General features: G+C 34.4%; 1 protein-coding gene across 1 annotated transcript in view; it reads left to right on the top strand.

Moving 5' to 3' along the window:
- LOC118889001 (dystrophin) overlaps window positions 1–22,669 on the top strand; it is a 1,535,792-nt gene that overhangs the window by 506,655 nt on the left and 1,006,468 nt on the right. The window contains exon 38 of the mRNA XM_036840547.1: window positions 7,471–7,665. Within this exon, the coding sequence (XP_036696442.1) occupies window positions 7,471–7,665 (195 nt within the window). The remainder of the gene's footprint in view (window positions 1–7,470; window positions 7,666–22,669) is intronic.

The following is a 22,669-nucleotide window of genomic DNA, read 5'->3' as shown; positions in this document are numbered from 1 at the left end:
TAATAGTGCTCTTAAATCTCTCTCCTCTTCTGTTAATAGCCTATATAGGTTGTAGACCACTGTCTTCTAGTGTCCATTGTCTTTTAAATTTCTCTGTTTTCGAGCTTCCATTGTTGCCAGTGAGAAGTATGATGTTGGTCCAAGTTTATATATATATATATATAAAATATATGGTGGTCCAAGTTTATATATATATACACAAAGAGAACTATATATATATATATATATATATATATATATATATATATATAGTTCTCTTTGTCTCAAACTCTGTAAGGTACCCCCACCCCATTCCTCAGAATTCAAAATTTTCACTAGGATATTTTTCAGTATGTTTCTAAATATGTGTCTTTATTCTTTAGTTCTTCTTGGTACCTGGGTAACATTTTTAACTTTTGCAAATCAATAATATTTTTAGCTTAGGAGAGTTTTGTTTTAAAATTATTTTAATTATTCTCTTCCATCTCTTGCCTTTTCTCATTCTGATATTTGTATTCTTTCCATATTAGATGTCCTAATTCTGTCCTCCAGGTCTCTTATCTTTTCACTTATGATTTCAGTGTCTTTCTATTCTTCTCTGTGTTGTGAGATACTTCCTCTGGTTGATCATTTAGAACCCACATTTTTTTTTTTTTTTTAGCAATTACCATTGTCTTTTCCCAAATCATCTATTGAATTTTCTAAAACCAGGTATCAGGCTTTCTGTATTTTCGTGTTATCTTTTTCATGCTTCTCACTTTGTTTTTTATTAAATCTCTCTTCTGTTTCTTCTAGTATATTTCTTGCATGGACTCAGCTTTGTTTCCTTTCTTCAATCCCTTGTGTCTCCTGAAATGGCCTATGTTCTTTTTCTTGTGCTTAAATTAAAGGGTGTGAAAGCTCTTAGCGTAAGTGCAAGTCAGGTTTGAGGGTTATACTATATAGTGATGATTGAGAAGTAACAAAGATAATGGCAGTATTTTTTTTCTGTTGAAGAATGGCTTAACAAACCAGAACCTCCCAGAATAAATATGTGTGGCAAAGCATCTTGATCTCAAGAATAAGAAGTGGGGGTTAAAGCTGTCCTCAGCCATTTAGTATAGCCACTGTCCAGTAGTGCCTGTATGAAGCAAAACAGCAGGTTCTTACTCCTTCCCAGGCCCAATAGATCCTCTTAAATCAATTGTCTCCTACAAATTACCCCATATACACATCTGGAAATCACCAGATCCATAGTTTTCATCCCAGACTGTGCCAGAGATCACCTATCTTTCAAAGACTACCAGTTCATGATCTTTCTCTTTCCACCTACACCTCTTTTTCGGTTATTTGAGTCCTTGATGCACATATTCTTCTAGATTCTAGTAGTTAGTCACTGTTATTTTGAAGGTTGAGTCTACTCAACAGTGAGGGAGACAGAAAACATGTGTATATGAGGTGATTTTCCTATCATCTCAACATTTCCATTTTGTTTGTATGTACACACACACGCATACATATACATACATGCATAAATTAATAGCTTTCAACAGATTAATCATGCATATATAACTTCTATACTTTATAATAGGTGCTTTCATAAAGTAACTTCATCAGAGTTGATGAGGTTACTTAGAGATTGAGGCTATTGTATATGAAAACAAAATATATTAGCAGTTCAGTAAAATCAATCTGCTGTAGTATAATGACAAATTGACTGAATTTTAAGCGTTTGGCATCTTAAGTTGGATTTACTAGCCAGTCTAGATCACCTTCATGAGGAAAACTATCAATCTATTGATAGATAAGCTACAACAAATATTTTCTGATAGATGTAATGCTAGTGTTAAGCTTTTTCATTAATAAAGATTTTAGCTTTTGCATTTTTGACTTTTTCTATTATAAAAAATGAATACCATGTTATATTTTTAATCTCATCAGCAACTAAAATTTTATTTGTATTTCCTTTTAAATAATTTAGATTTAAATTTGAATAGTCACATGTGGGCAAGGACTACCATATTGAACAGTACAGTTATAGGCTTTTTCACTATCACATTTCTAATAAAGAAAAAACCTCATTCAGAAACAGAATTATGGTACATGCACATTCAGATATAATTACTTAGTTGCCACATTAAATAATATAGACAAAAATGCCGGCCTGATTTTCTGAGACGCTTGAGAAGTGTAACATAGAAATTAATAATATTGTAAGTCTGTTCTGCAAAGTCTACTCAAAGTGGAAGATCCACAGGGCAATAGAAATTAAGTGATATAGTGGGGTGACATATATTTGCAGAAGTTAAAGTAATTCCATACCTATTTTTTCTTGTGTTAATTTTGTTTTCACATCAAATTCATTATATGTGTGTTCATTTTCACATGTGCACATATGAAAAAATTCCTATGCCAGGTATTCCCAAGCTGGTATCAGGATAGCTTGCTATTAAACGAATATATACTGGATATATAAATTAAAAGTTTTATGTGGACACTTTGGGAAGAGTTAGAAGGGATAAAAAAATTTCTTGACTGCAAGCCTTCTCAGACACTTCAATTTGCTAATAAGCATTGTAGACCTCCATAAAGAGGCTAAAATTAATATCTGCTAAAATTATCTGTATAACAGTACTTCAAATAATGGCTTTTTTTTGTTCACATATAATGAGTTACATTAAAATCTGAGAGACAATTGAAGAGCCAGACACATACGTGTAACAGCATTTAGCTTGTGTGCATTAAATTGGAAAAAATGTTGTATAGTTAAATCAGAAATACCTTTAAAATCTATACCAATGAAGATTACATTATGAAATGAAGAAAATATTCCTGTTTGAATTCTGGGAATTCCAAAATGGAAATTATGTTATAGCTGTAGATCCCAGGAGTTCTAGCCAAATATTTATTTTTAAAAATTATCCTTTTAAGTTGATAGTTTCTTCATTTATTCAACAAATATTTTTGAATACCTAGTATAGGCTAGGTACTATGCATGAGTCTTTGCTGCACTTATTTTACATTGTAAGATACCTAGGGTATATAACCTTATCTGTTTAATTGTCATGTTATTTTACTGGTAATTTCTTATGAGGTAGGCCATATATGTTGGTGCTGATGTGTTGGTGCTTTCCTTGGTGGGAATCAAAGGCTTTTCCTTTCGTTTCTCTCACAGGCCATACTTAGTGACTAGAGGTGTACCAAGTTACTACTTTATGTTAATGTATTGAAAATCCATATTAAAATGCAAATGTTATCCTGTGAAGGATAATACTTTAAACCACTATAAGCCATTAACACATTATCAAGATTCAGTTTATCAGTTTAATTAGATGGTAATTTAGCTTGGCCCTAAGGAATTAAGTAAATTGGATGATGTGGAAGGGAAGAATCAACATAAGGCAGATCGATGAACAGGTGCATCCATACCCTTTATACAGAACACTACACATACCTGGCCTCCTGGAAGTAGGTTGTTCTTAAAGACTAATACATCCAGCTCCACCTGATTATCTCTTTCCCTGCCAGCTTGCCTGGTACCAAAAATTCATTCTGATTTTAGAAAACAAATAGTATAGATATAATTTCTGCAATATTTTATACTGATTATTTTATGTATTTATTGTGTTTTATTCTTTTTGAACCAAAGGGGTAAATTATAAGCTTAATACAGTTTGTTGATGAACTACTTCATGATCATTCTAGGATTGATCCTCCCCTTTTTTTGTTACATAACTTCACATAGGCAGTTTTCTAGATGATGCAGTGAAGAGGGATGGAAATTCCTGATAGAAAATGCTCTCTTGTCACTATTTTCTTCATCTAAGATCATGACCAATTCATGTGATCTCATTAGGCTGATTATTTAAGGTCATTCTGCACAGTGACTTAATTAAAAGCACGCAAAGCCAAGTACTGTCAGAACGCTAGTATTGCCATGCCATTTATGTGTATCCAAAACTGTGAACAGGAAAGACTAACCCCTACCTACCTCAGCTGTGTCATATTCTTGTTTTTCGTATGTCATATAATTTGAATCTTTTTTCTGTCTATGGATTAATGCAGTATTCTTTTTGCCAAATTTGATTATTTGATTTGCCTTTTTAGGTTATAATTTCTATAAATGATCAAAGAGAAATAAATACAAATAGCTCAACTGTCCATCTTATTAGAAGGAAACTTAATTTTTTTCTCTGAAGACTTTTGAGACTAGGAGAGAAAGCTCCCTGTCTTAGATAACTTAAGTCTTTCCCATTACCATATTATTTATGACCCATCAGAACCCATATAAAAGCCTGTAATCCTATTGGGATTTATATACCATTGTATTATTATTTTTAAATAATTTGTAATAATTAAGAATGCCATTTTGAAGAAAGATAAGATATAAATTAACAGATTTTCATATGATAGCTCACTTTAAATTATTGATAAATAATCTTGTATTATTTTGAAGATTTGATATATCTTTGTCTTTATTAACACTAATGAAGTAAAAAAAAATTGTTCCATCACTGCATTACTTTTTTTGTCCAGGTAGGCTAATTTTTGTTAGTTAGACTTTGAATGTGTTGACCTATTTTCTATATACCACATTTATGTTAGATACATAGGTATTTTAAAAAAGAATATCTCATAATGATATGGCATATAGTGCATTTTTCTTCTTGAGTTTTTTTGACCTCATAACTCATAAATGAGGCAGTAACCACAACTCATTTGAAACTTTTATATTGAGGAGAGAGAAGTCCTTTAAATCATGGAGGAAAACATTTTGTTTTAAAAACTTAGATATAATGCATCATTTGTTTCAAAACAGGATTGCCTTTATTTCATGCAGTTATGTGGCCCTTCAAGAATCAAATTTTAAGTAATAAAAAGAAAGTGATAACTAAAGTTTTAGAGAAACAGAAGTTTATTAAAAACTTTATGAGTGATACCTATGCCTACTTACAGAGCTCAAAATTTGAAGCCAGTTTTCATCTCAACTTTAGGTGTTACAAATCATAGTTTTGTCCCATAATAATCCTTTCTAAACTTCAATTGAGCTTTCAATTTGTTAATACAAATAGGTACTTGGGGGCTTTCTTCTACATCTCTTGATTTTCATTCCCAGAAAATGAGGATAGTGTATTCTTTTGGGTATATATCATTAGAAATGAATATGAACAGAGAGGAATAAAATGAAATAGTATGGCTACAGCACTTCCATGCTAATGATGCATGAATATCTCTAATGATATAAGGTGGTAAAGAACATTAACAAAAGCAAGTTGATTTTCAAAAGGTTAGACAGGATTTGTACACATCAGGATTCAGAAGGATATAATTATTCAAGGCAGAGTTAATGAAATTCAAATGAAAAGGCAAAATCTGAATATGAGTGCATGGATTTTGTATAAAGAAGAGAAAATGAACATGATACTTCCAATTACACTGATTTTTTAATAACTGTCTGAAATTTTTATTAAACCAAACTGAAAGGCATTCAGTAGATATAGTTTATTCATTACAGACCTGCATGACTGTGTCAAAAGGAATGATATATTTTAAGCGGTAGGTAGTAATCTAGATCTCCAAATACCTGAGTGTCTCAGTTCACTTTTTGACAGTTTATTATAATATATGAAAATTATGATACATTTCTCTGTATTAAAAATTATTGTATCTATTAGAACTTTATAATAAATGAGAATATTCAAAATTTATAAAGCTGAACTTTCTAAAAAATGAGTTGACAGTTTCCCAATGGTGTCAAAGACTTATTTTGAAATATTCCATTTCTCATAAAAGTTCACAGGATCATCCCTTAGCTTGCCATATTCACCTGGTATGCACCACTTCTCCTATCTATGATGACTAGATACTATGTATCAAGAGAATAGAAGGAATGAAATCCTCCAACTCTAGCCCAAAATTCTAATATTATTTTAAATGTAAAATTAGAAGTACATGTAGATTACCATTCCATTGATGATGAAGGAATAGGTGTCATGTATTTGGTCAAGATATACACACTAAACGAAACTTTGTTAAAAGGTATAATTGTGTGATATGATATAAGTTAATCTGTGTAATTCTATGAATTTGTAGTGTCATAAGTAGATGAGACATCTAAATTAGAATTATTTTGTTTTTATATTATCTAAGAAATGAGTACAAGAATCCTGGAGCTGAATGATCAAAATGAAAGCATAAATGGACCAGCTTATATTTTAACTCATCTTTGTGTAGCTTCAGTCTGGGATCCTAAACACCATTTAATTACATTACTGCAAAAATGAGGATGGTCTCGTCATAAAGGCTGTGCAGTAATAAATGGCTGTGTTAACATGCTTATCATAAGAACTCCCCAAGAGACCCTGCCACTGAAACCGTCAGCTGACCCCATCACCAGGCAGATGGCAGTTCATCAATTCAAAACAAAGTTACTGGAAAACTAATTTTAATTACAAGAGTTTTGCTGCTTATGGTATAGACAGAAGAGAGCAGAGGTCATCTATCTTTCTGAATTTGCACTCCAAATAGTATTTATTCCTTGTTCTTATAAGGAATAGGGAAAGAGGCACTCCTGACCAAGTCCAAACAGACTCTGAGCCCCAGATGCCCATCAGTCCTAGCACTTGAATGGCAGATAGGAAAGTGTAGATGCAGGAGGAGAAGCTGGTGCTCCCTTAGATCTTCAGGCTTTCAGGAGCTCTTATTAAAGTGTAAATTTCATCCTCAGTCCTACTTATCTAGTACCTTAATAAGCAGTTTAACTTAGCAAGAATCTAGCATCAAAGAGAGGAGCTGACAGGGAGATCAGCTCGGTGCTTTGTGACCACCTAGAGGGGTGGGATAGGGAGGGTGGGAGGGAGACGCAAGAGGGAGGGGATATGGGGATATATGTATATGTATAGCTGATTCACTTTGTTATAAAGCAGAAACTAACACACCATTGTAAAGCAATTATACTCCAATAAAGATGTTAAAAAAAAAAAAAACCAAAGAGACAAGCTGATGTCCAGAATTTGGAGGAGAAGGGTGCTTAATAGAAAGCTAGCTACCAACCAAAACCACTTTGTCCCTCTTGTACCTCAGTCAAGATTAGGGGAAAAAAGTATAGGAAAGGTTCCTTTTGGTATGAATATCATAGATGTAGACCCCTCACATCCCACCCCATACTTAGTTTTCCAGGAAGCTTAGAATTACATTTTTAAATCCAGTTGTAAAAAGTATTCTTTTCTTAGGGTAAAACTACCCCTCTCATGACCTTACGGCTCTTGGTCTTTCAATCTTATATTCATGGTGCTAATGTGTGTGTATCTCTTATTATAAAATGCTTCTAACACGTTTCGGAAGAGAGGATATATAAATAATAAATAACCTTTTTACTAGACTTATCATCATGCATTTTTGATCCACTTTCCAGCCCTCTGTCAGCTATAATCTGGAATCTATATGAATTCAATAGAGGTCTTTTCAATATTAGGAAGCTAAAAGAATTGTTCTTTTGTATATCTATACCAGCACACTGTCCATGAAGAATCAGTGATGGTGATGACTGAAGAAATGCCTTTGGAAATTTCTTATGTGCCTTCTACTTATCTGACTGAGATTACTCATGTCTCACAAGCCCTATCAGAAGTGGAACAACTTCTCAATGCTCCTGACCTCTGTGCTAAAGATTTTGAAGATCTCTTCAAACAAGAGGAGTCTCTGAAGGTAAAAGCAAAGCACTTTCATTCAGATTTTACAAGATCATCACATTGATCATTTGCTGTACCATAACATTTGACTTAAATGTATACCATGAAGGCATTCTGACTTAACACATGGAAATCTTAAAATACTTTACAAGATGGTTAGCTTTAGAAATCTAGTGTAGAAAGAGAAACATAAAATGGAATAGGTATTTTATAATATTTAATGTTAAGAGACATCCTAAAACAAAGGAACCCACTAAAATAATAGTTTCTTATACATTCAGGGCAGAAAGGACCCTCCAAAAAACAAGCTTTGCTAGAGAAACAGTTTACTCCCAACTGATACATTACTTGTCTTTCTTTTCCCGTAAAAGGGGAAATTAAATGAGGTTTTAAATTATATCTTTTGTATACAGTTTTAGTTTTCTATTTCCACTTATAATATTCACATTCAATTTCAAATTAGTGTCAGTATCAGTACCACAACATATGGTATCTAATTGAATAGAAAGCAATAAAATACTTTATTTAAAATCACCAGGCAAAAGCCTCCAACCAAATGCAGCTTTTTTTCAAATCACCAACTATAAGTTTATGAATTCCGAACTAAGATAAAACATGATGAAGAAGTAGGGTTTGAATTTTAGAGGGAAGTGTCTGAAGATAAATAAATGTAGCATCAAGAAAATGTACATAATAATATGTGTCTCAAGATTTTTGTGATCATACATGTCACACTCAAAATGAAAGATAATAGTATAGCCAGAGCTTGGTATTTGCCGAAGCAAATAGCATAAGATTATAGACAGAAGATAAGTTTGCTCTCAGCAGCACCTATTAGCTAAAGTATTTTATACTCTAAATGATCTCTTGGGATCTCATTCCATATCACATATTTGCATAACTATACAAATAGATAGACATTTGTTTGTCTTAGAAATCAGAGTAGCAATATCTTGAGTGACTTGAGTTTAATGTCTTACATTATATCAAATAAGCTACAAAATTATACACTAAAATAGAGTAAGGGATGCATGGATCTCTGGAACTACTCCATCATTTTGGTATGGTGCTATTTCTTATTCTCTTTGAAGTAAAAGTCAAATCACTCGTGGGTACAGTGAAGAAAAGAAACTCAATTGATAAAGGAGACATGCCAGCATGCCTGTCATAATTCACATTAACTAATTTCTCATGACAGCACAGTTTGTAAGTTCATCATTGTCATTCAATATGTAAATCACTGCTAATGAGCTAATATTCATTCCGTTCCATGTTCATGGACATATAGGTCAGGAGAGCAGTAACCCTAAACTTATTAAGTTGCCAATTGAATATCTTTGTCTTCATACCTCTTAACCTGGCACACTCAGAATGATGGGCCCCTGGCTGCACTCATAGCTAATCATTTGTTCTTTCAGGTATATTTGATAGTATTAAAGCTGACAGCAATTACGATGGTATTGATTACTGTGGTTTGTAAAAAAGTATTATCGCAATTTTAATTTAATTGGATTATTGAGTCCTCATTAGATGGAGTTTGGGGCATAATTCCATCTCACTCCCAGCATATCTCCTGCAGCAAGCAAACGGGCTTCCTACCTCTATGAGCTTTTTCAAGGGGGATAGTTTTGATCTCAGTCTTTTCAATGAATATGTACTTCCTCTTAAAGGCATTCATCATTGTCGTTATCTAGTAGTAAAAATAGAAAAGCAGTGCATAAATTGTACAGCTGCTGGTTGAGAAGGTTTGAAACTAAATTGTGGTTGATTTTATTCCTGACAGATTTGCATGAATCAAATTACAGAACTGTAGTAGGTATTGCTGTGGTTTAACATACATATTTTTTAAGTACAATACAACACAAATAATGTGCAATAAGTTAAAGTAATTACTTTCTGAACAAAATATAAATAATATAGCACATATGATTTCCATAGATGTATTGAATTAGAAAGCTACCTAATCATTTTGACAAGAACTAACCAGATAAACACCTATTTACATTGTAAATCTGCATTTAATAGCTAATACATTAGCTAAGGCATACCTAGCGATGAATGAGAAACACACACAAAAGTAATATTTATCCTTATATCAAAGCCAATATTATCAATTAGTTGCTTAATTAGGCCTTAGTTGCTCAGTTAGGGATTGGCATGGATAAAGGTGAATTATTAGGACAAAAATAAGAGCATGGGTTAGAATAAGGATGACAACTATGCTTTATCTTGTGCAATAAGGAGGATCAATTTGTATATAGGGCTTAGGTACTTGATAACTTGTATTAACTAATTGATCCTCCCCATAACTCTATGAAATATCTAAAATTATCCTCATTTTATAGATGAAGGAACTGAAGAAATATTAAGTAAAATAACTTGACAAAGTTGACACAGCTAGTATTGGTTGAGCAAGGATTTGAACCCAAGCCAAGTAGATTTAATCTCTGAGCTGTTAACCCCTATACTGTACCACCTTTCATGCAGTGGTTTCAAGGGTACTATGTTGAGCATAGCAAGGGTGAATTTGGGTAAAACATGGTAGAATACTGAGGACTGGCGTGGCCAGTTCATAGGAAAAATGTCCTGAGTTCTAATTCTCACTGAATCTATGCCAGTTTAAAAAGATTCCATAAAAGGAAGCAAGCATCTTTCATGTGCTTGTTGGCATTATCCTTAGTGAAATTAGTCACATAGAAAAAGACAAATATTGTATGTTATTGCTTATATGTGGAATCTAAAAAACAAAACAAATGAATGTAACAAAACAGAAGCAGACTCACAGATATAGAGAACAAACTAGTGGTTACCAGTGAGGAGAGGGAAGGGGGGAGGGACAAGATAGGGGTAGGGAATTAAAGGGTACAAACTACTATGTATAAATAAGCTACAAGGATATATTGTACAGTACAGGAAATATAGCCAATATTTTATAATAACTTTAAATGAAATATAATCTATAAAAACATTGAATCACTATGTTATACATCTGAAACTATTATAATATTGTAAATCAACTATACTTCAGCAAGAGAAAAAGGGAGGGAGGGAGAAAGGGAGAAAGGAGGGAAGGAAATAAAGAAGGAGAAAAGGAAGGCAGGAAGAGGAAAAGAAAGGGAAGAAAAGAAAGAAGTCAGAAACGCATCATTTCAATTGTCTCATCTCAACTGATGATATTAAAGATGCTCTGGTTGAGGTGGATAAAATGTTTTGTGTCTTTAGTAGCCAGGGTGGGCGACAAGAAGTGTGGACAAATGGAGAAAGCTCACAGATGTTGACAGGACAGTTGGGCCCAATGTAGAGCTTAGATAAGATCAAGAAGTAAAGGCAGCCCTTGTTCAACCTCAACAGCACTGGGGAGAGCTTGTTGTAGCTGAAAAAGCCAAAGATCGTAAAGCAAAAGTCGTTCAGTCTCCTTTGACCGGTTCAGCTTTTATGCAGGACCCTTGAGACCTAAAAGGAATTATTAGGACAAGGCAATAATGTAAGGACTGAGGATTCATTCATTCAAACATCTTTATTAAGCACTTCCTATAAGTACCAGGCATTGCTCTAAGTTCTTAAAAAGCAGTAAACAAAACCGATGGACTCTGCCCTCATACAGCTTTTGTTATAGCAGAGGGAGACAGAATATAAGCAAACAAATGGTGGACCGTCATAAAGACTACCATTCATTCTGAGCGAGATAGGAGCCGTTGTAGGTTTTTGAGAAGATGACTGATGTGATCGGATTTATGCTTTAAAAAGATCACACTGGCTGCCCCACTGAGAGTAGAACTGTAGGGGATCAAGGGTAAAAACAAGGAGGACAGTTGAAGAACGGATGCCAGTGGCTTGGGCTAGGGTGGTAAGGAGAGATTTTCAGATTTTGGAAATGTTTTCAGAGAGAAGATAGAAGATTTATTTCTGTATTCACCAGAAACTTGAGCATGGGTGTATAAAAGCCCATTCTCAGCAGATTTGGGGCTCAGGAGAATTTAGGTGTCCTGTGAACTTGGTAGAAGATCACTTGAGAAATGTAAGATTTCTTTCTTCTCATTGATAACTTTGCCTTCGGTACTCCAGTCTTGCTGTGAAGCACCGGCAAAAGTGCTGGCGACGGAGATATTATCACTCTGGTCAAAATCTTTCTCCTTTGGAATCTATTTCATCACATTTAAGTACAAATTTAATAATGTCAGTCACTTGAATGAAGACAAAACTAATGCCGTGAGCAAGCTGACTGGTTTTCTATTCTGGTATTAGGAAAGTTAGATAATAGAAGGAGGTACTGTATATACAAATCTGAACAAAATATCTGAAGGTAAATAAAATAATTAATGTTTCTGTGTACATTGTAATACAGGGCCATGCTACATAAAGGGTTAGATTTTTCACCAGTTTAATACTATTCCAACAAAAGAATATTGTAATTATTCTAAATTAAATAATCATGGAGCATATAAAGTATCAAAGCAAAATTTGTTTACAAATGCTTTTTGAATTCTACTTAAATTTTATAATCAAATAGTTTGGTGCATGGAAAAATATGACTTTTATTAATGTATTACCACATTGTAAGAACTGATATTTTGGACTATAACATTTGGAATAATGTAGTCATTTCATGATTTCTCTGAGAAAAATCAAGTTTTTCTTTTTTTTCTTTTTCCTTTTAAATTTTAATTTAATTTTTACTTTATATTGGAGTATAGTTGATTTATAATGTTGTGTTAGTTTCAGATGTACAGCAAAGTGATTCAGTCATACATATACATATATCCATTCTTTTTCAGGTTCTGTTCCCATACAGGTTATTAGAGAATATTGAGTAGAGTTCCCTATGCTATACCGTAGGTCCTTGTTGATTACCTATTTTATATATAGTAGCGTGTATATGTTCATCCCAAACTCCTAATTTATCCCTCCCCCCCACCTTTCCTCTTTGGTGATTGTGAAAGTCTGTGACTCCAAGCGGGTGAATCTGTTTCTGTTTTGTAAATAAGTTCATTTGTATCATTTTTTTAGTTTCCACATATAAGCGATATCATATGATATTTGTCTTTTCTCTGTCCAATTTACTTCACTTAGTGTGATAATCTCTAGGTCCATCCATGTTGCTGCAAATGGCATTATTTCATTCTTTTTTATGGCTGAGTAATAGTCCATTGTATATATATACCACATCTTCTTTATCTGTTCCTCTCTCGATGGACATTTAGGTTGCTTCCACGTTTTAGCTATTTAAATAGTGCTGCAGTAAACACTGGGGTGCATGTATCTTTTCAGATTATGGTTTTCTCCAGATATATGCCCAGGAGTGGGATTGCTAGATCATATGGTAGTAATATTTTTAGTTTTTTGAGGAACCTTCATACTGTTCTCCATAGTGGTTGTAACAATTTACATTCCCACCAACAGTGTAAGAGGGTTCCCTTTTCTCCACACCTTCTCCAGCATTTATTGCTTGTAGATTTTTCATGATGGCTATTCTGACTGGTGTGAGGTGATACCTCATTGTAGTTTTGATTTGCATTTCTCTAATAATTAGTGATGTTGAGCATCTTTTCATGTGCTTTTTCTCCATCTGTATGTCTTCTTTGGAGAAATGTCTATTTAGATCTTCTGCCCATTTTTTGATTGGGTTGTTTGTTTGTTTGTTTGTTTTTATATTGAGCTGCATGAGCTGTTTGTATATTTTGGAGATTAATCCCTTCGCTTCGTTTGCAAATATTTTCTCCCATTCTGTGGATTGTCTTTTCGTTTTGTTTATGGTTTCCTTTGCTGTGCAAAAGCTTTTAAGTTTAATTAGGTCCCATTTGTTACAATTTGTTAGTTTTCATTACTCTAGGAGGTGGATCCAAAAAGATATTGCTGCAATTTACACCAAAGAGTGTTCTGCCTATGTTTTCCTCTAAGAATTTTGTAGTATCTAGTCTTACATTTAGGTCTTTAATCCATTTTGAGTTTATTTTTGTGTATGGTGTTGGACAATGTTTAAGCTTTTCAATTAGCACATTTATTCAGCTATAAATATATTTCCTTTTTTCAATTGCTTTTATGATTTGGGATTTATTTGATTTGCTATTTATTTTATTTGCTTGATTGATTTGCTATTTATATTTGTGAAGTACTTTACAAATATTAATCTATTTGCTATAATTGAAATCATACTTAAATCATTAATATAGTACCTCAATTTTCACTTCTCTTATAGTGGAGAGATTATAGATATTTACTGCATTATAGTTCATATTTATATGTACTTTGGTAGTTTCCCTTTATGTTTTCTACATGTCTCTCTTTTATAGGAAATTATTCATTCTTTTCTCCCAGCCATTATTTTATCAGGCCCATCAGTTGTCCTACTTTGACCCCCATGCTGCAGTTTACTCCCATCTTTGCTAAAATGTACTTTAAGGACTCACTCCGCCTCCTTCCATTCTCCTAGCAAGACTATTTTGATAATTCGTGTCCTATAAATTCTGGAAGTCAGAAACTTCCACGTTAAAACTTACAATTCATGATGCTGGTTGAAATTTTGAGGTTGCAATTAAGTTGTGTGGAGGTTTTCCTTTTATTCATGAACTATTCAAGCTGTTCTTTGACCAATTATGATGTCATTTTTTTTGATCTGTGATATATAATTACTGATTTGTTACTTATGTAAGGACAGTGCATCATCCTATGGAGAATGTTTCAACCAAAGTATATAGTTGTATTTAGGAAGTAATTTTGACATGTGGCCATAAACAATGCAGGGGAAAAAAAAATCGAAAGGACACCTTACCATAGAGCCACTAAATATAACTTTAAAAAAATTTCTTTAGAAGCTCAGAAAAAATTAATAAGTACTTTACTGCCTTTTGATTGAACACCCTTCCCAATTTGATATGTCTTTAATGTAGTACCTGGTAGCTAGATGGGGCATAAAGTGGATAAGAATTAGATTTATATAGGATGTTGCCTTCATCTGTCAGATAAAGACAAATTCCAGAGAGTGAAAATGAACTGGAGTTTGAGTCTTTGGTGCTCCAATTTCTCTTTCTCAGTTTTAAGGTAGATCTACTCCCCAATGGCTGCTGTCACAACAGCTACTAATGGGTTTCTCTAATCCTTTTTTTCTTAGAAATGAAAGTTGTGTGCTCTTCTGTTGGCCAAGTTACAAAGGGTCTCAAGGCATTTTTGTTAACTAAAACTGCCTAAAGCTATTATTTCCGCCTTCTTAAAATGTGAAAGCAGTCATGCAGGATTTTATAACTCTTAAAACACATATATGTGCATTTAAGTGTATGTATATCCATTTAACTGCAGAGCTACATTTATTAAGACGGTGATACTGAGTCAGCAACAGCAAAGGATACAGTTTTTACCATTTGCAGTGGTTTGCAAATGAGCCATCTACTCCTTCTGACTTGTTCCCTCTGGTGACCAACATCCATCATACACATAACCACTAGGAAGAAAAAATATCTTGTCTGTGTTGTTCACCACTATATCTCCAACTCCTAGGACGGTACCTACCACTAATAGGCACTCAATGGACATCTGTTGAATGAATGGATGACAGTCTGGTAAATCCAGGTATGAGTCTGTCATTGAAGAGGACAGAACAATGTTAATCTACTAGTTCCAAGAATAAAAAATGATTTTTTTAATTTAAAAAAAGAAACAAAATTAGCCTCTTTTACATTATATCCAAACTCATTGAGTTAAATCATCCAGATGTGTGAATTCTAACAAACTAAGCATATATACCAGCATGGAGAAATTTGCTCTAGGTTTGTACACACTGAATTTTAAACCAATCATTTATGAAAGTGTGTGGCAAGAAACCCACAAATAATTAAAATATTAGTAATATTTTTCCTAATCACTTGGCTTGCATTATATGGTTATGGCAAACAATAGGCTAGAGTGGTTGGCAAGGCACTGGATTTGAACATAAAAGACTTAAATTTAGACACCGAATCTGACTCTTAATAGTTGTGTCCTGGGCAAGCCACATAAAATTTCTATGTCTCAGTGTTTTTAACTTTGAAATTAGATCAATGATAATACCTGTCCCAGCCTACTCAGCAGTAATATTGTGAAGATAAAGTGAAATCATGTAGGATTATATAGAAAAATTCTTGTAAAAAATGTATAATTATATAAATTTCCAATTTTGCAAAACCCGTATTACTTCATCATATATCCAAAGTCTTAAAAATTATTGTAAATTAAATTTCCATGTAAATAATCCTGCAAACAAATTGCCTTTAAGAATGTGGTGAGGGCTTCCCTGGTGGTGCAGTGGTTAAGAATCTGCCTGCCAATTCAGGGGACATGGGTTCGAGCCCTGGTCCGGGAAGATCCCACATGCTGCGGAGCAACTGAGCCCGTGTGCCACAACTACTGAGCCTGCACTCTAGAGCCCGCAAGCCACAACTACTGAGCCCACATGCCACAACTACTGAAGCCCGCATGCCTAGAGCCCGTGCTCTGCAACAAGAGAAGCCACTGCAATGAGAAGCCCGCTTGCCGCAACTAGAGAAAGCCCACGCGCAGCAGCAAAGACACAGCACAGCCAAAAATAAATAAATAAATTTTAAAAATAATGTGGTGAAACATAAAATTGCATACTTAAATGTAAAAAAAACTTTAAGTAAAATGTTAATAATAGCATAAAATATACATAAAGTTATTTCCAGATTTGGCAAGTAGCCTAAAGGTTAAAAAAAAAAAGTTTAAAGTTAAAAAAAAAAGTAGGGCTTCCCTGGTGGCACAGTGGTTAAGAATCTTCCTGACAATGCAGGGCACACGGGTTCGAGCCCTGGTCTGGGAAGATCCCACATGCCGCGGAACAACTAAGCCCGTGAGCCACGACTACTGAGCCTGCGCGTCTGGAGCCTGTGCTCCGCAACGGGAGAGGCCGCGACAGTGAGAGGCCCGCGCGCCGCAATGAAGAGTGGCCCCCGCTCACCGCAACTGGAGAAAGCCCTCGCACAGAAACGAAGACCCAACACAGCCAAAAATAAATATAAAATAAATAAATTAATTTTTAAAAAAAAGTAAAAGAAGAGAATGCATATAGACTAAAAAACATTTGCTTTTGACAAAAACTTTGGTTAGAGAATCTTACTTACTTTCAATCATATTTACTATATTTCCAAAGCTAAGTATTACTTATTCAGGGGTAAAATTTTTCATTCTTCTATTAATTTTAGGTGCCAAATGAACAACTCATTTTTTAATATTTCTCTTGAGGATGCAGGCTCTAAATCGTTCCACGTTTCCATGCTCCATGGCTTTTACCAAGAATAGGATGCTATTTTTTAGTTTGTTGTTGTCATTTTTGTTTTATGTGGAGTTTTATTTTTCATTGAAATATGTTGAATTCATTTTTTTCCTAATTCTATTTCAGTAATTTAGAATCCTTTGTTCTGAGTTCAGAACCGTGACTTAAACTCTTTTAAAGCATTGAAGCTCTAAGTGAAGGATACTTTAATCAATAGTGTTTTTTTTTCTTTTTTCCTTGGAATTATGAGACTTATTTTTGTTATTTTGTTGTTGTTTTTCTTTTGCCATTTAAAAAAGCTGATCTGTATCAATTTTCTTGCTTAAAATGGTAGTCATGAGCATGTTGATACTTTAATAACATTCAGTTGAACCTTATGAATTGACATTATGTGAGTCAAAATGTTCAAACATTGGCAATTGCATATAGCTCAGTCTAATACAATGACTTTTACCCGTCTGCTTGTTTCTGAATCCTAATGCATGTAATTAAACAGCCAAGGAAAAAATCAAGAACTATGTATTGTAAATCACTTTAATTAATGGATACCAACTACTACAAATTCCCAAATTGAGTTTTCCAAACCTGAGGCAAAAAGATGTTCTCACCATTAGGGAAATCTCTGGGGTTTCCAAAAAGATAAAGAAAGGAGGTAGAGTGTTAAGATCCCTTTCCTATAACATGTTTTGTTTTGTTGTTTGTTAGTTTTCTTAAATTTGTGCGTTTAGGTTCAGAACAATTACATGAAACAGTGGTTTTGCTTTTCTATCCCATATGTAAAACGCTATGATAGAAAGCATGTTCTCCCAGTGTCAACAGCATTAATCATTTATAAAATGGGCAAAATACTACCAAATATGTTTCCTTTTTTTTTCCAAAATAGTGTACTGTCATTTGTATTAATTTGTACAGACTTAATTGCATTCAGTTGTGTATAGTAGTTATCTGTAAACTTGCTTGATCACACATATTAGATTTTCCATTCTTTTTTTTTTTTTTAAAGGTGTTGGCTTATTTATTTATTTATTTTTGGTTGTGTTGGGTCTTCGTTTCTGTGCGAGGGCTTTCTCTAGTTGCGGCAAGCGGGGGCCACTCTTCATCGCAGTGCACGGGCCTCTCACTATCGCGGCCTCTCTTGTTGTGGAGCACAGGCTCCGGATGCGCAGGCTCAGTAATTGTGGCTCACGGGCCTAGTTGCTCCGCAGCATGTGGGATCTTCCCAAACCAGGGCTTGAACCCGTGTCCCCTGCATTGGCAGGCAGATTCTCAACCACTGCGCCACCAGGGAAGCCCAGATTTTCCATTCTTTATCAAAATAATAAGATGCTCATGATTGTATATTTAAGTAGGATAAAATAGTATAAAGTGAAAAGAAGAAAGAAAAGCATCCTGTCCACATTTTTCAATCCCATTCCTCAGCGGTAATCACTTTTTTAGGTTTCCCTGGATTACTGTATTGCCATAGAATTTTTCTCCATAAAATCTATGTGCCCCTCCTTTGCTCAGTTACACGAGACTTAAAAGCATGTCCTGGTTCTAAAATATTTGGAAACATAGAGTACCGTATATCTAATTTTGAATGATGAGAAAAGCATTTGCTTCTACACAATTCTCCTTTGCTATGTGCAAGAGCCAGTTTTTCTATCAAGATTTTTTTTTGTAAAATGATTTTGACAATGTGCACAACGTAATGCAAAATGTACCTATCACAAAAGGATTTATGAAATCATTTTTCGTTTAGTTGGTGCTGATGGCTAGGATTGTTGTCTTTGGGGAACAGTTGGAACAGTGAAGTGCAGGTTTTGCATTTTTCTTTTTGTTCTCACTGGTGCTCTGTGACATCTGGGGAACTAGGCATAATTCTAAATGAAGGACTTTGTCTGTTGTTAGGTATCTGAGGTACTGTGAGGTAACCATGGAGAAGCTTGGCCAGGAAATACAGATGGACTGTTATTGCACTATTTACTCTAACAGCTAAATAACCAGTAAAAGTAAAACAGAATGAACAGGGAGATGACTGAAGCACTCACAACATCTGTTCAGTCCTGAATGGATGTCTGCAACGGTTCAAGAACAATGTAACAAACCTTAAAGGTTCAGTGGTTCCATTCAAATTGATTTTCATAAGCAAGTTAAGATTCAGAGCTTCAACTCAACTTTTCACTTCAAATTAACACATATGTATTGAGCCTCGAATACTGTGTTTAACTCTCTAAAAGAGAAATAGAAGATGTGATCCCTGTGCTCTGGTAATTTGTAACATTAATTGAATACACATGTCAGAGTTACACAAACAAGTTAGAACGTAATAAAAGTAGGAGAGACATAATATAGCCAAAATACATAGTATAAGGCATGAGTGTAACTGAATTTGTGAAGAGGAGAAAGCAATGTAGAAAGCAGAAACTGAGAATAATTTTATAGACGATAAAGCCTTTGAAATATTCATGCTTTGACTATAAGTGGCATTTGGCTACTGCTGATTTATTATATGCCAGGACCCATTCTAAATTCTTTACTTGTGATAGCTTGTATGGTCACCACAGCAATCCTATTAGGAAAGCACTGTTATTATACCCATATTCAGAACTATCCAAGCTGGAGATGATGGTTTGGATGAGAGTGGCAGGGGGGTTAAGTTATGAATACATTCTCAAGGTAGAGCCCATAGGATTTGGTGGCCAGTTGCATGTGGGTTGGTAGAGAGAGGATTCAAGGATAACACTAAGAATTTTGGCATGAACAATTGGGGCAATGGAGCTGCCATTAACTGTATCATGCGGAAAACGGCAGGAGTATCAGGTTAGGGTGCAAGGTTGAGTGTAAGTTTAGTTTTGATGTGTTAAGTTTAAGATGTTTATTACACATCCATGTGGATATCAAGAGACATATTGGATATACTGGATATATATAAGTCAAAGTTCAGGAGATCATCTCAATTAGAGATATAAATTTAGGAATCATTCGTTAGTTCTTCTTCCACACTTGCTCGCAAAATATGGGTTTTTCTGATGTTCCTTTCCCAGCCCTCTTTCCTCTAACCCCGCCTCTGTGGACAATCTCAGCCACTCCCACAATCTAAATATCACCTTGATACAATTGGATCTTATTGGTGGAGGTGGAAAACGGGATAGGCAAGATGTCAAGATGGTTCTATAGATTCACTAATAGTGTCCAATAGTGGGCATCGGCAGATGTAGGGAATCAGCCGTTGAATGATCGACTCTGCTAAAAGGTACAGCAAAGTGCTTGTGGGCTAACAGAAAAAGGAGGACTTTGTCTTTCTGGCTCACTGTCATATCCCCAGTACCTAGACTGTATCTGGCACATGGTAAGTTTTCAACAGATATTTGTTGAGTTAATGAATGAAGACAGAGCTATAGCTCTCAGAGAAGTGGAGAGAAACCTGAGGCCTAGCAGAACTTGGTAGGACTACAGAGACCAGGGCTGTGTGGTGAAGGCTATGCTTAACAGTACTGAATGGTGCAGAGGTGGGAGAAGATGTGATGAAGAAGCTTTTAGTGAACCAAATAGAAATTTTCTTCAAGAAGTAAATATGGTAAACAAAAATGTGAATTATAGGTGTTTATAGCCATCTGCTCACATGAGTCATTTTGGGACATAAAAGCTGAAGAATCACTAGAAAGCAATTTTACAGTTTTTAAATGAAATTCAGTATACTTCAAGCCAGAATATAATTGAAATATGGAAGTCAGTTTTTGGGGAAAATACACTTAGACAATCAATTTCATATTATCTTATATTTTAGCTTAGTTTGTTATGTATCTGAAACTATATTGTTTCAATTTTAAGATAGCTTTTTTTTCTTATGGAAACACTTTTACTAAGGGAACACTTGCAAAATTTGAAGTAAATATTTTATAAATAATTTCTAAATATTTTGTTACAAACTTTAAAATAGAAGACAGAATTTCAGATTAAGGTTTGTATACACATCCTATGATCGACCTATTATTTCAAATCTTACCTCAGTAAGAGTTTTAAACTCAGGAACCTGTGTTTGAGCTTGCTTCTTGGTATAAAACAGGACGAAGGATACCTATAAGTTATAGATTACAGAGAAGGCACAACAGCAATATGCTATTTTTAAATAGCACTTTTAGAAACAGAAATCATATAGGCACTTTCCAGAGTAATTATAAAACAACTTACTATAAGTAAGAAAAGACATTAAAAATTCACTCAGTTCTTGTTTAAGTTTATTTTCATCAGAAGTGATTAATAATACATTCAATTTATCAGATAACACTGTCTCCTACTCCAGCCCTGTTCACTTTCTACAGTATCTAGTTTGACATTCATATAAATAGATTTACCATTTAAGTGGGTAAAGGCATGCTCTGTAGTGAAACATTCTGACAGCAAGGGAGTAGTTGTTGCTTTACATTAAAAGGAAGAAAAACTGAGCAGCAGAAATATGCCCCTTATGATAGAGAACAGAGCCTAGTTAAGAGTTACTTGAGACCTTTATCTCAGCCTGATTAGTTGGCAAACAGGTGCCTTGTTTGGTTCCCTAGATCAATTGTCTGTAGTCTTAGTTACTCTTTTTTAGCTCATTAAAGACACTTATTACATAACACTTGAATCAACAAAGTACTTATAGGTTCAAATTGTTTGTGTTATGAATCCCCTTAAAAAACTGATTCTCTTCTTAAAGGGAAACCCACATTTCTAAATATTATTTATCTCAAAGCTGAGGCCTATATTATTATGACTGTGTTATCAATGAGCTCTTCTTTAAACAACAGGCTTTTCACCTCGAAATGTGAGTTAAAGCAGTATAGTTCATAGTCTTCTGTTTTCCCTTATTGTACATATCTGGACTTCATCTTTCAGTTGTGAAAGTTGCTTCACTATCAAAATTTTCTCAATTAAAAGTGTATAAATAAGGGTCTCATTTACCTTATTTGATTCTGTGAACCAGAGTGGAAAGGATGCTATTTTGAAATATCAAGGACTTAAATTATATAGACTCATGTATGCGTGCCTCCCAGAAATTGAAATTTCCATTTCCAGGAAGAGTGACTAACAAATAAACATCTCACAGAATTGAAATGGGGAGTGGGGAGGTCATTTCATAGGTGCATGTCAATATCAAGAAGGAAGTTGACTAAAAAGTGTGTGCTTCCTCATTTTGCCATCATATTTTCAGGTAAGGTAAGGAACTATTTCAGAGAGAGAAATGGAAATAATGTACTCTGTAGTGATCCTAGGGATTTTTCTATCACCATAGCAACTACAGTGACTGTGGTTTCATTTTCAGAGGGTCAGAAACTATAAAGATCACTTATTTCTAGACAAACTAAAATAGTAAAAAGCTATAAAAGATCTCATCTCTGACTTTAAACTATGGAAACTGCTACAGAATTTTCTTTGGTGCATATACCATTTTTCTGTGTGCAGTGCCTCAGGGACAAGAGTATGTGTAGGGGCTTTAAAAAGGATTTCCTGGACTCCAGCCAATTTTGACAGCATTCTCTGAGAATGCACCAAGGAGCTATTATCTAGATATTCAGGGAGTATGGCATCTCCTGCCCCAGTTTTTGCTTTTTGCTTTTCTCATTTAAGATAGAAAGTTTTCTTGCCTTTGCAACATGCTGCCCAGCATTGCTAAAACTGTTCATAACTTGATTCTGAGCAATTCCATCACTCTCCAGAGAACGGGGAACTCTCCAGAGATTTGGATTAAAATCAGGAAGCTTTGCAAACTCAAATCATCAGAGAGAGACTATATATTCTC

This window comes from Balaenoptera musculus, chromosome X (genome assembly GCF_009873245.2).
Source record: "Balaenoptera musculus isolate JJ_BM4_2016_0621 chromosome X, mBalMus1.pri.v3, whole genome shotgun sequence".
In the NCBI taxonomy this organism is placed as follows: Eukaryota; Metazoa; Chordata; class Mammalia; order Artiodactyla; family Balaenopteridae; genus Balaenoptera; species Balaenoptera musculus.
This window is presented reverse-complemented; position numbering and strand designations above follow the sequence as displayed.